The sequence below is a fragment of the Rhipicephalus sanguineus genome, chromosome 3 (genome assembly GCF_013339695.2).
Source record: "Rhipicephalus sanguineus isolate Rsan-2018 chromosome 3, BIME_Rsan_1.4, whole genome shotgun sequence".
NCBI lineage: Eukaryota > Metazoa > Arthropoda > Arachnida > Ixodida > Ixodidae > Rhipicephalus > Rhipicephalus sanguineus.
The window spans coordinates 54,001,805-54,019,130 of NC_051178.1; the positions used below are offsets into that span (position 1 = coordinate 54,001,805).

The following is a 17,326-nucleotide window of genomic DNA, read 5'->3' on the forward strand; positions in this document are numbered from 1 at the left end:
GGCTCGTGGGATATTTGAGAGAAAACGTTGACGTTGACAGAAACCTCGATTCGCTCTCGTGCGTACATATATTGTCATAGTTCGGCGCCATCCTCGTTCCCATCGCCGTTCCATTTATTTGAAGAAAATATTGGTTGTCAAATTCGAAGCTGCTTAATTCGAGGACGACCCTAGCTAGAGTTTCAAGGGCAATCGGGTGTGGCGAAGAGGCTGGTGCGTTTTCCCTGTATGACTCAATAAGGGCCTGAATGCCATCATGTGGTATGGTTGTGTATAGCGACGTGACGTCTAATGTGACGAGAAAAGCACCTTCCATTATTGTAAGATGTTCAATTTCTCTCAAGAAATGGTTTGTGTAAAGCATGCACGATGGATGCCGAGGCGGAAAGTCCCTAGCAAGAAATAAATGTAGCTGGATATTGGTTCAGTAAGTGTCCCCGTTACCGATATTATAGGTCTTCCAGGGTTGCCTTTTTTATGTATTTTTGGTAGCATGTAGAAACGTCAGGCGTGGCGCGAGCAGGAATGAGTGATTGGCTGAGCTTCATATCTATGCATCCTGTTCATCCTGTTTTGCGAGGTCCTGGTATATATATAGATATAGATATATATATATATATATATATATATATATTATATATATATATATATATATATATATATATATATATATATATATATATATATATATATATATATATATATTATAGATACATATATATATATATACTAATGAGAACTAACAGACAATAATGCCAAAGAAAGTATAGGGGATGTTATTTGTTGTAATTAGGATAAAGTGTGAAGAAAGTAAAGTGGACGAAAAGATAACTTGCCGCCGGCAGGGACAAGCCCGGCAGGGCTTGTCCCTGCTGGGCTTGTTCCTGCAGGGCTTGTCCCTGCCGGCGGCAAGTTATCTTTTCGTCCACTTTACTTTCTGCCCACTTTATCCTAATTACAACGAATAACATCCCCTATACTTTCTTTGGCATTATTGTCTGTTAGTTCTCATTAATATTGTGTCTAACTAAGAAACGAGCCCTTGAAAAAAAACAATCGTCTTTCCTTCATTCATAGCGAGGGTCTCGTTCTGGCAGACTTGATGCCTTCAGGTAGTATACGAGGGATTATTGGTCAGCTGCCAGCTCGTAAGAAGATCACGTGCTACGTGACGCCAACAGGCAAAAAGAGTGTTCCACACTCGCCGCCATGGCTGCGACTGGCGCTGACTAACACTTCCAGGTTTAAATGCACATATATACCCCATAAAGTGGACGGGAGGATGACCGCCGCGGTAGCTCAGTGGTAGAGCATCGGACGCGTTATTCGAAGGTCGCAGGTTCGGTCCCTTCCGGCGGCAAGTTATCTTTTCGTCGACTTTACTTTCTACACATTTTATCCTAATTACAACGAATAACATCCCCTATACTTTCTTTGGCATTATTGTCTGTTAGTTCTCATTAATATTATGTCTAACTAAGAAACGAGCCCTTGAAAAAAACAATCGTCTTTTCTTCATATATATATTGTTCTTCGTAGTGTTACTGTCCTTTTCGCGCGCCATCGTATGAACTTTATGTTGAGTTGGTTGTTTAGTGCTTGTGTGCGTGTCTTTACTGTGTTGTGTTCTGGCACGAAATAATTGATCTTGTGATTTGCAGGCATTATTGAGTACACGCACCGCAGCATGGAGCTGGTGAGAGAGTTCGGAGATTTCCGCGTTCTGGTTCTCGCTGAAGATCACATCGTCCTCAAACTGGACACTTCGTGGCCACGGGGTGTTGAACTCCCAAAAGGAATGTCGCTCGGCCAGGACGACGGTCACCTGCTGGTCGGGAACCAAGAATCTATGGTTTCGGCAGTGGAGAGCGCGTTGCCGCGGAAAGTAAGGATCTCTAAGGCCATGTTCTGCGGTTGCGCGTCCTTCGACTCCTCGGACCGCTACGCCGACGCAGCCATCAAACTGCTCCGGGATGTCCAGGAGATCTGCATCGTGCACAACAGGGACAAAGTGTACAAGCTTGTCCGAATGTTCCCTAACGTCAAGGTGCTGGCTCTTCTGCACGATCTCTGCAAGCACCATTTGGAAGTGGACGAGCCGTGCAGGGACCGCTCCGCGCCGCTAGTGGAAGGAAGCCAACTGAGGAAGCTAGTGGGCAGCGTCAGCAACCTATTCGATGGCCATCTCCTTAAGCTAAGTCACGAGACGACGCTGACGCTCTTCCGCACTTGCCCAGACGTGAGTATTCCCGTCGCTCACATAGCATACATTCCCGGGGAAATGCGAAATACTTGTGCTGGGGAGTTGACTTGCATGAAGAGAATGAGGAACAACGCAGAACAATGCGACACATGCACTGAGTGTAAATCTTTTGTGAATTCATGTCCCGCCTTCAGCGCTGTTCACCATGTTATTCAACTTCTAATCATCTTGTGCTGTCGTAAAGAATACTAATGCCAGTTGCACGTTGGACGTCTCCGCAATGTCAAATGCCGTAGGGATTGTGCATCTACTACGGGACAAAGAGCGCCACGAAAACGCACAGAAAGCGCTAACTTTGACCAATAAGCTTATTGCCTAGATCAGCGGTAGATATATCCTTCAATGTGCGTCACTGTAGACGTAGTGTGAAAATGCATACAACCGCAATATGCTCGTAGTACGCAGAAGCATCGTTTATGGGAGATGCGGCGTAGGGGTAGGTGAGGGGGGGGGGGGTGAGTCGGGGCCGCATACCTTGGCATCGGTAATTAGCGGTGGCATTTTGTTCTAGACATGTACTAAGAAGCTGGAATGGACGTTCTGCAAACAAACATTCAAACTGTGATCACAAAAATGCCTGGTTGATTTTCTTAACACAACTTAATGAGAACCAACAGACATTCAAGCCATGGAAAGCATAGCGGACGTTATGTGTGGTTTTTACGTAATAAATGCGGGTATATATGTGTATTTAAACTTAGAGTGTCAGTCAGCGCCGCTCGCTGCCATGACGGCAAGTGTGGAACACTCATTGTTTGCGTGGTGGCGTCACGTAGCACGTGATCTATTTACGCGCTGGCAGCTGACCTATAATCCTTCACTTACTACTTGACATGAATTCTGCCAGAACGAGACCCTCGCTGTGAATGGATGAACGGAGAAAAATGAGCCCTTAAATTACGCTTATTTGGTTAATTTGGGTAGCTACTTTCAATGCGCAGCTAGGCAGGTGGTTTAATTCGTCACTAGACACCATAATTGATCGTCACTACCCATCCGTCGGGAATCATTCGAGTTCCTTCTCGAGTAGTTTCGAGGGGTCCTGCAACACTTCTTCAGCATGGTCAAAAAGCGCAGCCAGTCGGTAGTCGAGGCTCCCGAGAACAGGCGAGCCAAATATTATAGCGAAGCGCGCGGCCTGGAATTTACAATAAATTCTCAAAGTCAGCTGAAAATGGCTCCCTCTTCTCTCGACAAATGATGTATTAGTCCGCAAAATATGACGCGATTGCCGGCAGTTCCACCATTGGCTGATGTTATAATCACGATAACACCCTCATTATTACCTTCGTTGTTAATTTTCAGTTCAATAAGTAGATAATATGTTTATATTGTGTTATGCCGTTCAAACACCCAACAAACATTGATATTAGCATTTCCGGTCTTACCGACAGCTCGTCTGCTCGTAGTTGCGTGGTTGCGTTTTCTTCACCATGCGCAGTGCCGAAATCGTGAATATTTCTGTGTTTTTGACCATCGCCGGTTGCCGTTGAGGGTGGCAGCGGTTCGAGTGTTGCCTCGTTAGCTGGGAACTGCATCGTCGGCACGTTCTCACGACCGACCGAGGCAGGGGTGCAGCATTTCTCCGATAACAATGCTGGCGCCGGCTAATTTAGGATACCTGTGTTCGCTGTATGGCGAGAGTCCCGTTCGCTGTCTGTTCAGTATGTCATCGAACCGTAGCTCGGCGTTTCCTCCCCGTAGTCTCACGTTCCCGAGAAACCGCGACACAGCAACCAAGCAGACTCGCATTTTCACAGTAGTTGCAGACAGCCGGGGGATGGGTCCGCGCCGGCCCGATGCCCCACGATTCTTTCTTCTAGTCTTTAGTTCTTTGTTGTCAGCCCGCACTCGCTGTGCGCCCGCATTCGAAGAGCAAACAGCATCGATGTGCCCACCCACCGACTAAAATGCTGTCAATCCAGTACCCCCACAGGGAGAAGGGTGCACGTAGCTTTGCCGTGTTGAATACGATTCAAGTGCGAGCAGTGCGACGAGGCGGTGTATCGGAGTATGGTCGAAACCCATCTCAGCTCTCATTCGCTCCAAACGCGCACGCAGGTTTGCGTCCATGGTTCGCAAAGCGATGAAAACACTACGGCAGTTCGAGGTGCACACCCAACATTACCAAACCGTCTCGCAGTTTTCAAGCAGGCGCAATACACGGTGCGGTGGGCTCCGCTCGACGAGGACCACGCAAGCCGACCGGAAGTGGCGCTACAGACCACGTGTTTGCGCCCAGACGCCAGCGAAAAAAAAATGAAGAAAAAAAATTTCGCTGACGTAACTCTTGGGCGGAGCTTCGCACCTCCGCGCTCCCTCCCTCCCCGCCCCGAGTAGCTTTCCGCGCGCTGGCGGCGTTGAGCAGATGGAGAAAGCTGCGGAACGTGATTTCTATAATTTGGTAACACCTCTTAGACTTGACGGATTCGAAAAATTTTTGCGGCATATGACTCGTGAAGAGTCATACGTCAATAATGAGACTATTCCAATATAACTGAGAAATGTGTTACAGGGCCTCATTAAGCGGTCGATTGTCCAAGCAAACCTGGTTCTTGAATGGAGCGGAAAACTCCCGCTTTTATATGAATCGCGACACACAACTTTAATGTAATCCTGTAGAGGCGACAACTTACAACTCAACGTCGCATCAACCTGAGATGTAGACAGCCCGGCTGAACATAGGGATATAGATGCACTGTCGGGGATATAGATAGTTAGGATATAGAAGATAGGGATATAGATGCACGTTCGTAATGCAGAAGGCATGTGACCTGTTTGGCGTTAAAGCAACAGAGACTGTGTAAAGGTAAGAAAATCTTACCTGGGGTCGATCATTTGAAGTCAATATGATTGAAGGTTGGTTTTCTAATTTTACCAGTGTGACTAGAATATTCTTAAACTAATGTTCTAGGCAACGAAAATATGAGGAAAACCGCAGCTAATGGCAGTGCTAGGCAGTGCCAATGCCGAGCACTGCTTAATGGCAGTGCTAATGGCAGTGCTAGGAGCATTCAAAAATAGCTGTTGGCCTAAGAATTCACAGTAATGGATGGGCATATCCTAATGTAAAAGGCAGCGCTTGAACGAAAAGAAAGGACGAGAGGACAGGACATGCGCACGTCCTGTCGTGTCCTCGTCCTTTGTATTCGTTCTAGCGCTGCCTTTTACATCATTATGAACCCAAACGAACGTGTCCACCTATCTTTAATTCTACAACCCTCATCCTGTTTTCAGCTGTGCCGCATCGACTCACCATGGCTCACGAAATGCTTGATGGGGCCGCACAGCTTGTCCATCCCGGAGGCACGGCTAAAAGCAAAGCATATCACCCATCTTTGGCTCAACTCTTGGAAGGGAGCGTCAACTGATATTCGACCAATTCCAGTGACGGCAGCTGATATGGCACTTGCTGCGGAAACATTTCCCGCCGTCGAAACGCTCCAGGTAAGAGCTCATAAGGGCGACGAAACAACGTTGTAAAATAACTGTATCTACTGAACACAGTACTGTGTCGTGCGTCCTTAATACACGTATGACGCACGACTTCAAAATTACTTGGGCTAGATGGTGTGGTTTTCAAATCGTGACTTTAGGGCGCTGTCGCTCGCTCGCTCGCTCGCTCGCTCGCTCGCTCACTCACTCACTCACTCACTCACTCACTCACTCACTCACTCACTCACTCACTCACTCACTCACTCACTCACTCACTCACTCACTCACTCACTCACTCACTCACTCACTCACTCACTCACTCACTCACTCACTCACGCACATGCAGAAGCAAACGCGCGCAGAGTAAGAGAGCGCGAAACGCTCTTTGTGCCTGTCCGTACTTCAATACAGTAAAAGCTCGTTAATTCAGATTTTACTGGACCGGAAAAAAGTTCGAATTAACCGAAGACCGAAACAAGCTCTGCAGTGCCACCACCATCACGCTTACGTCACGTCTGACAGTTCGGCATCTGACAGTTCGTCCATCCAGATGTTGCAAGCGAGTTTGATGCCAGCATACCGACCGCGGCTGAAAGCTTTTCATCTTCAACTGCTTCCGCCATGTTTGAGTTTTGTGACATTGCGCGCGCCTTCCATCAAGTCAAAACGAAGCTGCTAAGTGCCGTATCCGCATATGGCAAAACCGTGGTCACTAAGTGATGAAGATAGCGATGCGGACAGCGCCGCCTCGTTTCGGTTGTCTGCGAACGCCGTTTTCGGCTTTAGTGTCGCACATTTGCGGCGCTTCGCGCTGTGCGCGCTCCGAGGGTCGTCTGAATTAACTGGGTTGCGGTGCAATGTGACAGTATTAACGAGTTTGATGTAGTGATGCAGAGCTATCGATAGTACTATCGATACTATCGATAGCTGAGTCACTATCGAGCTATCGATGGCAAAGAAAAACTATCGATAGTACTGTCAATAGTAAATTCGATAGCACTATCGATAGTATACAATCAACCACACTAACTCATTGACGCAAAAGCTTGCTTCCCCGAGTGCTTGGTAAATAGTTGAGCAGGAGGAGCAGGCTGAAGGGCAGGAAAGTCGACATGTTGGTCGACTTTTTTGGCAATATCGCCGGCCATCAACACATCACTATGACTAGTATCCACTTAGAAAAAAGATAGGCATATACAGTAACAAAATAATAATAGTAAGATACAGGTTAGAGGAATTCGCTACCTTGTTAGTAAATGCATTGTACTAACTAGAACGGTTAGTCCGTTATTAAATTGTTAGTAACCGCACCAGCAACTTAGCAACCGTACTTACTCAAGCGGACTACAATTAGCGAACTAGAGGTTTACGCCTATTTTGTTTATACGTGCGTGTGCAATTCCATGCCAACTTGATTGTACCCCAAATGCATGTATAAGGTGAAATAAAAAAAACGAAATGGCACGGCTTGTTGCACTAATTAACGACCACTAAATTCTTTAATTAATTACCACAGTAAGTATACAACACAACAACCTACATTGAGGCATGAACTGACCGTTAGCGAGATCACACACAAGCACACACAGAATTTCAAGGCTTCTACGCACGCGCCATCCACTCTAACAGCAGCTTGACGGCTAGTTATGTACCTACTTTGGAATGGCGCACACTGTACCGGTTAGCAGTTACAGAATTTAGAGAGATAATCGATTATTTTTTACCCAGTGTCTTGTATTCTAATGTATGCCCTCACGTATCACAACACTGTTATTCCGACATGATCTAGAAAATTAAAATTTTGTCTAAATTTTCCATAAGACTGTCACAATTACGGCATGATATACTACGGCATCGACGAAGCATCTGGCAACATAGGTATTTTAGCAGTATTGTTAAAGACACTAAGAAATCCTCCCGGTTAGAAACGGCAAAATTTCCCAGTTTTACTAGCTGCTGGCTAGTAAAGGAATGTCGCGAAGGTAGTAAAATACGCTCGAAACTAGTAAATACATGCATGTACTAACTGTTTACCAACTTTTTTCTTAGAGTGAATTATCGTTAGTAATATTACCGATGGTACTAACGATTGCACTATTGATAGTTTGTTTGCACTACCGATAGTTTCAAATAAACTATCGATTCTATCGATAGTCAATTGACCGATAGTTTTGCATCACTAGTTTGATGCCAGTAAACAATGCATATGCTGGCCGGGACCAGGGAACACGTCCGAATTATCCAAATTTTCCGAATTAACGGGGGTAGAATTAACGAGTTTTTACTTTACATCTCTGCTTATGTTCTAACAAAATGTGCACAATAATTTTAGTGCACTATTTGATCTCCTACAGTATCTTGGCAAGAAAAAAAAATTGCCTACCATTAGGCGCGATTTATATTATCCGCAGTGGACGAAACTTAGGTTGATGGAAAAATCCCTCGATATAGAATGCTACACGCAGCGCCTTAAATCTGTGCTGGTTGCTTCAAAAGGAACGGCCGTCTCTTCTTCCCTGTCGCTGGCATCCGCTATTCTGCCTCACGATATTCTTTGTGTTGAAACAAAACGGTGAATCTGCGCCCAATTTGAGATTTTTTCAAAATTTCTAAGAAGTCTAACTACACAGTTGGACAACACACGCCTGTATAGGTGTCAGTGAACCTGTCAGAAAAGCATGGAGGTCGGTGACTGAGTAGTTGCGAAGGGGAAGGAGTCCACACATAGAAACGCTCGATCGGCGCCGCAATCCCAGGAGCAAAGTTCACCTTTACTGAAGGGCCGAGCGTAAGAAACCGAAAGAGCAGTGGGCTCCAAGGCACGATGGCGCGAGTCACGCGTGAGGGGCCTCTCACCAGCCTCTGAAAATACAAAAAAAGGAGCGCCTTATTCTATCCTGGCGTTTCTCGTCCTTCTGGCGCACTTCGTGCCGCAATAGCGGTGATTCACGTGACGTCATTACGGTCTTCTTCTGTCTCTCATTGCCCATTAGCAGTGATCTTGCTGTGGGAAACACCGGCGCACACTGCATGCTTCGCCCCTCTACTGGTTTCACGTTAGTGGAGCTGAAACACCCTATCTTACACATTCTGAGGTCTGCAGGAGTCAGCGGCTGTATGTATAGCTGGATTTCAGGCTATCTCAGTGTACATCGGTGTACATAACTACAAAAGATGGCGACACCACTCTTCATACAGTGCCTCGTGGGGTCCCTCAGGGTGATGTATTAAGCCCGACTTTATTTAATATTTCGCTGATTGGCCTGGAAAATTGTGTCCCTGCATTGGTTGAGATATCCTTATATGCAGCTGACATCTGCATATGGTGCAGTGGTCGCAACCGTCGAGTACTACGCGGAAGACTGCAGAAGGCCGTTAACTCCATTGAGACTTTCTTACTGACGCGTGGACTATCCGTGTCACCAGACAAGCGTGCCACCATTGCCTTTACCAAACGGGATAATATCGTACTACAAGTTAAAGGTTGCGGGCTCTCACATCCGATACGTGTCAAGTCATAAGTTTTTGGAAGTGACCTACGACAGATCAGTGACGTGGTCTCCTCACATTCGATCACTCAAAGAGAAGCTCGCATCATACGCAAACATCTTCCGCATGATGTCAAGTAAAGTTGAAGGCTGATCCGTGAGTGCACTAGTGCGCATGTATACAGCATTATGTGAAGGTATCCTGCGGTACAGTCTTCCTGCATTACAACAGTGCCTCACCAAATCAAATCTTCAGGTGCTCACGAGCATGCAAGCCAAAGCGTTGAGGGTGTGCTTAGGTTTACCGAAATACACATCGACAGTAGGGAGCTTGACAGAAAGCAAACGTCCTTCGGCTGCACTGCTAATGAAGCAAGAGTTCCTCCGAGCCCGTCTGCGTTTTGCGGCCAGGGTACCAGATCATCCACTTGCTTCAGTCAGCACTTCTGAGGTGCGGATGTTACTCCCCCTGTCGTATGAAAAGCCGTCGATATTGACGAGGCCCCCATGTCAGCTTCCTTCCTGGACTACAGTCACGACATTGCCACGGTTCAAGAACAAGCAGAACGCACCAGGGCCAGCGTTGACATACTTCGCTCTGGAACTCATTAACACCAAGTGTAGAACCCGCCGTCACGTTTATACAGATGGGTCTGTCACAGATGGATCAACTGCTGTAGGTGTGTGGACACCATCGGGGAATGTCACCATCGCAGCCACTCTCAGTAACCGTACTTCCGCCGCTGCCGCTGAGCTGGCTGCACTGCGGAGGGCTATTGCATATATCAAAGATCAGAGAGCCGACTTTTGGGTGATATTCTCCGGCTCTCTCGCGAGAGGAAGAGGTGGCACTCCGCCAACTTCAAACGAATACTTTCCCCAACCTCCTCTCCATGCATAAATTCTACCCTGACCGCTACGCAGACTCTTGCCCGGGCTGTGGCAGCTCCCCAACGGCGTTCCATGTCATGGTGGAGTGCACCGCAAAATTATTCCGTCCCCTTCCAGTCATCCTGCGCCCCTTCCGCTCCAAAGAGCTGTGGGACGATGCCCTCTGCGACGGGCCTCCCGAGGGCCGCCAGGCATTGGTTGGACGGGCCCGTGTCGTCGCTGCGATCATCATAGGGACCCCGGACTAGGGTTCCCTCCCACATGCTTGGTTTGTATATTTTAATAAAATGTTTTCTCTCTCTCTCCGGCTCACGAGCCGCACTGCAGTCCCTAAAATCGCCACGTACGCAAGATCAACTTGTCCAGGACATCAGGTGCCTAGGCAATTATGCTCATGAGCTACACCACGATGTAGTACTGTAGTGGCTACGAGCTCACTGCGGCATAGAAGGGAATGTTCGTGCTGACTCCGCTGCCAGAGCTGCACATGACACGGCATTTGAGAAAATCGACATTCATTTTTCAAGGAAATGCAGTGACTTTGGTATCTGCGTTCGCGCGGAATCTGCAGCGAACAATGTGGTGCGATGCAAATAACCAGAACGAACCGCTGCACAGAACAGACCCGACGTGTAGCTTTTTTATGCCACAGGGGCTAATCAGGCAAGATGAAACATGCATTCACCGGCTGAGACTCGACGTTGCCTATACGAAATACTTGAAGCACAAGATCAGGCAGTCGGACTCAGCTCCGTGCACTGCATGTAATACTCGGGAAGACTTAAAGCACGTACTCTGCGACTGTTCCCGTTACGACACCGAACGACAGATTCTGAAGGCAGAACTTCATTTGCAACGCGGCTCGAGCTTGGAACTGCGGCACCTTCTCGGCCCTTGGCAAGACAGAGGTTGTGCGATGCGCAACACAAAAGCGCTGTTGGTGTTTGAGGAACACTGGACTTAACCAAAGTTTGTGAATGATTATTTTTGTATATATGTGCGTATGTGACTCGACGTGCCGTTTGTGTGAATGTGTGATTCATTGTATATACCATAGTCATCACCCGACACCCGGAGTAGCAAGCCAGGCGACAAACCAGGCTAACCTCTCCGGGATTTTCATTGAAGAATATTATCTCTCTCTCTCTTCCCTACATGCTTCGCCCCTACCAATTTTCTTTCTTTCTTTCTTTCTTTCTTTCTTTCTTTCGCATTTCGCAATCCTCCCTCATGACTGTTTCCTCCTTCCATAATCGGACCGTCATCCACGTGCTTCACAGCGCGTCACTTCAGTTGCTGCAGGAAACAACGACGGTCATGCGTTCACATCCACGCAGCAATTAAATGTGGCAACGTGAAATGAGAAGTCACCTCAATAAAAGGTGAGATTGCCGTCGCGCATTCGAGGGCAGCATTTCTGTACCCTCGCCGGTGCCGGAGGTTTTGCGTACGACGCGGCCACCGAAATCTGTGAGTTATGACATGCTTCGCTGGAATTTGAAGAAAGAAGGAACTGGAGCAAAAGAGTTGGCTGTGACGAGTTTCGGTACCTCAAGTTCACAAGCGGAGTGCCTTAACCACTGGGCTTGACATCCACGCTTGCGGAAGGTGAATGCGCGTAAATCGTTTGCACGGGCGACGGCCGTGTCCACGCTTCAAGCACTGCTGTCGGTACGGCGAGGATCGCTTAGTCTGCGGTGTGGTGGGATGCAGAGCGCACGTGTGCTATCAGTGCTGTTATGCCACCGCAGCGATAGCTTCTCACGACTGAAACACTGAAAGGCTGCGGGAGCACCGACTACCACGAAAGCGGGGACAAATATAGGCACAGTGGGAGCTTGTCTATAAGCATTCTGCCACTTGCCCATTTCCACGCGCACGTCTCATCGCTTCAACAAGCAAAACTAAACATCAGCGATATAATAGAACAGCTGCAGCAGCGTCGAATACGATGGAAATGAGGAAGTGGTAGAATGCGTATACATACTGAAAGAGGTCATGAAGCACACCTTGGGCTTGTTGAAAAAACACATCCTGCGGAAAGCTGACACGGCTGTGAACTGCTAAGCTAAATATTGCAGTCGTGCGCGCCGCGCAAAGGCTACAACCGGAGCGCGAAGTTGCTGTTTTTTCAGGCGCCCTCTTTTCAAAGAGAGGCCGGTTCTCACTCTCATTGGTGGCCCGGCCGCCTGTCAATTGACGTGGCGTATCTGTTTGTCCGCGTCGCAAAAGACATAGCATCCTCATTGGCCGATAGCCGACATAAATTGAGAGCGGCGTTCGGATCAAATGAGCTTCTTGCCACGGCGTGCCGCCTCTTGCCAGCGCCGCACTCCTCAGTCTGCTAACTTTACACGGTAGCTACACTCGCGCACGCGAATCACAGCGAGAGAGCGATCGCCTTTCATGACGCGCGCTGACGTAACTTCTTTCTCCCGTGCCATCCTTCCTGTGTAGATTGCAGTGCGCTCGTCGGGACGAGAAAAGAGAGAAAGCGCTGAGGACGTGCGCCAAACCGCCGGAAACTCCGCTCGTTTTTGACGGATTCGAGAAATTTTTGGGGCAATCGATCCGGGAGGCAGTAAACTCCAGACAATCAGCTCATTAGATCATTACTTGGAAAAGTTGTTCATGACCCCTTTATACAACTCCAGTAACGTTTCTGCAGATTTTTTTCTTCGCCACGAAGCATACCGTGAGACAATACCGGATGCGAATGAGAAGAATGGGGGAACGGAAACTTTATTGTCAAATCAATGAGATTTGAGTCCGGCGTCTTTCTAGCGGGCCTGGGCACCCACGCGGACTCGGTTCCGAGACCTTGTCCACGAAGCGGCTTCCTTGGCACGCTGGACGGCTGAGAGTTGTGCTGTCAGGTTCGAGCTGGAGCAGTGCAGTATTCTAGCGCGAGCGGAGGCTGGCGGAAAGCACCGTTTGTTTAGCAGCCCGCCTAGATTTGAGGCGCTGCGTCTAGTATTCTATTTCTGAGGGATTCTTTTTTAACAAACGTTTCGCCCACTCCGGTAAAATTGAAATCGTTTGAGAGGATAGAATTGTTTTTTTTTCTTGCAAAGATACTGTAGTAGGTTAAATAGTGCCGCAACATGATTTTCTACGATATTTTAGAACAGAATCAGAGAGGGTCGAGCGAGGGTCGGAGTCAAGTCTGGGACGTTTGACGTGTAATGACCCCACACAAAAATCTCTTTATGTAATATATGATAACGCTGTATTTAAATGTAGGACACTAAAAGGAACACGAAATCAGTCTTGACCTATAAATAATGCTGAGAATCTGTAATGGTTTCTCCCACTATAAGTTCGCTTTAAGAAGTGAAAGCGAATGTTCTATCTTACTTTTTTGTGCCAAGCATCAACACCAGTAAATCTGTGTAACGCCCAGAATTTCGAGATATTTTCAAATTTTAACCGCACTTGCTCTGTAAATGTGCCCGAAATTTCTTATGCTAATTCTGAGACGCCCTTAGAGTACAATCACATTATGTTGACTGTCATGAAATTACAGAGGTCTTAGGAGACGCCCTGAATATGCGTGGTCACGACAAATCACGGCGGGTAGCATCAAGGCGGCATTGTTACGTGCCTTTTCTATTTGCGCCTTTTCTGTCATACCGAGCGTGTTCCCTCTCATGGCGGCCCATTTCAAGCGTAATTTGCTGTTTTAAATAAAAAAAAATGCTGTTTCTGTAGGGTTCCTGTGATAAGTTCCAACAACGTTGTGCTGTTACTTCGACACGATAAATAATGACGTGGCTTAGATGTTTATGTTTCAGCGCCATGCCCTTCTTTCTCTCAATAACCGTTTAATGAAAGCAACATATCAAAATTTCGTTTTGTTTCATGGCAAACGAACGTAATAATGCACTTATATCTTACAGGTTGGCGTGTCCTCAGTGGAAGCGCTCGCCAAGGTCTCGGCCTTCCGCAATCTACGCAGTCTCACGTTGGCAAACGTTGCAGGTCTTGTTGTCTATGAAGACATGGATTTAGTACTAAGACAGCTCCTGGGAATGTCCCCAGATCTGGAAGAGTTGGCCTTGGAGCATTGGGATGGTCTGATGCTCTCCACAATCTCGAAGCTGTGTCCGAAAATCAAGGTCCTCAAGCTAGTATTCTGCACAGGGTCCACAAAAGAAGTCGCATTGAACACTCGTTTATTCCCCAATTTGGAATACGTCGAGATTAGTATGCAGATGCTGCAGAATACTTTCTGGTCATTTCTTTCTGTCACCCGCGAAACCCTTCGCACAGCGCGTTTCGCTGAATGTGGCACGTGCATCGAGTTCCTCCACTACTGCGTTAAATACGCGGAATGGCTGCCCTTTTCGCGCCTCGAACACCTGGCCTTGTGCACGAGACGGACACTGCGGGAGTTGGATCTCGAGCCCCGAGAGCTCCACAGTGTGCTCAAGGTCCTGCCCATGCTCCGACACCTCGAGACGGACAGCTACGACTTACGACTGTACTTCGAGAACTACTGCGTTCCACGTGGTCGGCTGTCTTTGTCCTGGACAGGATGCGTCTGCTGTGCGGTACACAATCCAGAGCTAGCCAAAAAGTATTCTTAATTCGTGGCCCCTCTCGGCGACGTTCTAATAAAAGTAAGGAATACTGCAGATCAGCTTGATGTGTGGGCTTCACCGTGGCAGCGTTTTCCACAAAGACCATTGATAGATAATTTTTTATCGGTGCAGTAGCTGTGTTTCCCATTAGTCCTAAAAGGGCTTGGTAATTTTCGTGCTCTGAAGTTATGTGCCCTTACGGCCTTACTGCTCAAAATTGGAGTGGGCCATAATTTCTCGCTAGGCCACAATATATCTACATGAGGCAAGATGTCTCGCTCTATCGGCCTGCAGCCCACCACTTTCAACAGTATTTGCGCAGAGTGAGCAGCATTAGGCAGGGTTCTATATTTGCAATGCTAGACGACTCCACAGAGAAAGGCGCACAAGACACACAGAGCGTTGTGTGCCTTTCTCTGTGGTATCGTCTAACATTGTAAATACTGAAGTTAAAAACCAATGGCCCAACATATTGTATCGTGGAAGACAAGGTACGCGGGACAAGCGCTGGTCCCGTCGGTGTTGCCTTGGTTTGTCCCGTATAATGCGTTTCACAGTACTCAGGTCTCGCCAACTGCACCAAACTTTTACCCTGTTGAACTTGAACATTTCACTGTCGAATACAAAAGTGCCCAGGGCATATTTGCAGAAAATCTGAGTTCATTCCTAACTCAGCAGCGTGTCATTTAGTCAAAAGATTCAGCTTGCCGAATGTTTTACGACCTACAAAGCTATATAAGTTACTAGGGCCAGGATTTACAAGGCAGAAATTGCGTCTGCCGTGGAGCCCGTGTCCGGCAAGGTTTTGTCTGCGTGAATATTGTGCTCCTCCCTGCAATACCGGCTTCTCAGTGGTGCACGAAATTTTGGATAAGTAATTGAAGGAAAATTAAATTAACTGATTCCTTGCAAACACTCTAGGAGGCAATAGAGGGTTGGGGATCATTCTTTTCTTGCGTACTCTCCCTTTCTGTTTGCAGTTTTCGTGTTACCATTCCAATGCTCTCAATAACCCCAGCGAATTAGTATACTTGTATTAAAGGAATGAAGACAAGATGCTCCGTTGTTCATTTACGTAGGTTATTTGCGTTTATTTGCGTGAGCTGTGTGTGTATGTATGTATGTATGTATGTATGTATGTATGTATGTATGTATGTATTGCACGATTACTTCATGAGGAATGAGCCCTCAATTATGGGGCGGTACAACTCTTGAGGAAAGTACAGTCCTATGGCAGTTCTTTAGTTGTGGTGGTCTGTCGTCTGAGCGACGTAGCTGGTGAGAGCGTGTTAGCTTTTAGTTTTATGTTAAAAAAATGAAGACTCACCACAATGACACATGGGAAAGACTCGACTTCAATTGATGTGCCAGGATATGCCATGAGCTGGTCAAATGGATGGTTGTCGGCTCGAGGTTTGAACAGAAATGTGTGACAAGGCGGATATCTAGTGCTGTGTTGCTTATTTATGTTTCTTTTATTTTGCATGAATCGATTCATTAGGAGAGAAAGCGTGCCGCCTTACAGCTAGGAACCAAGGTTGAAACGCATTCACTTTTGAGAGTGGTTATGCTGATATTTTGTGTTAATTTTATGGAAGATATATTTTGTCAAGTTAATTTGGACTTGCTTTGTCTACAAGACACCAGGGACAAACTAGCTGCGTTATTAGTCGTCTCTTTGTTTCGCGCGCACCTTCCCCCAGCCAACGATCATTTCGGCATGCGAGTCCACATGACTATAGTCCTTGGGAGATGGAGCGCGAGCGAGCCGGGTTGAGCAGCATTTTAGCATGAGTCTGGGTGAACGCGATTGAATCAAATTCTGGTGAGCATGAGTCCAGGGGCGCCGTCAGATAATATTCTGGGTGAGTGAGTTTTGTTAATCTCTGCTGGTCATCAGCAAAAGAGTTGCGGAGAATGACCACTCACAAACTATTCGTGGGCACTTTATTACAGCGAAGTTGTATGTGGATAGTAATGTGGGCATTTTTCTTGATCGTCAACGAAAACTTGGACGACGCTTGAGCTTGGCCTTCAAGAGAACAACGCGATAGCGTAATCGGGCGCCGTTGGAATCGCCTTCAGAATCGCTAGCGTGGCTTTGCATCTCAGTGGATACCGCACCGCAAAGAAAGGCACGCCTGTGCTCGTAAAATTGGCAGTTTCAAAGAAGCCTCGATGTCTACTGCAAGTACGGTTACGAAGTATTGTTGTTCCTCAGTTGCTTGGCGCAACCTACCTCCGGTGATTGGCCCATGCATCGAACAATACGTTGCTTAAGAAATGACATTAGCTCGCTGAAGTAACGGGTTTAAAAATGAAACGATTTTGCCGTAACTCATTAACGATATAAGCAAATATATTTTAAGGAGAACGTACCGAATATATATATATATATCTATATATAATATATATATATATATATATCTATATATATATATATATATATATATTATATATATATATATAGTCAAGTAGATCCTCCGTGAGAAGTCACAACGTTGTTTATTTCGACTTTTCAGCCAGAGTCTGGCCCTTCATCCTGATGAACGCCAGGACTCTGGCTGAAACGTCGAAATAAACAACGTTGTGACTTCTCACGGAGGATCTACTGACTACTTGCAACGCTACGGCCACTCTACCACCATGCCCATATCATATATATA

General features: G+C 46.9%; 1 protein-coding gene across 1 annotated transcript; it reads left to right on the forward strand.

Moving 5' to 3' along the window:
• Positions 1–1,685: 1,685 nt before the first annotated feature.
• Positions 1,686–14,997, forward strand: LOC119386645 (uncharacterized). Its single transcript, XM_037653928.2, has 3 exons — positions 1,686–2,239; positions 5,501–5,710; positions 13,977–14,997. Exons 1-3 carry the CDS (start codon positions 1,688–1,690, stop codon positions 14,664–14,666), a joined length of 1,452 nt encoding a protein of 483 aa, XP_037509856.1. The 5' UTR covers positions 1,686–1,687; the 3' UTR covers positions 14,667–14,997.
• Positions 14,998–17,326: the final 2,329 nt, after the last annotated feature.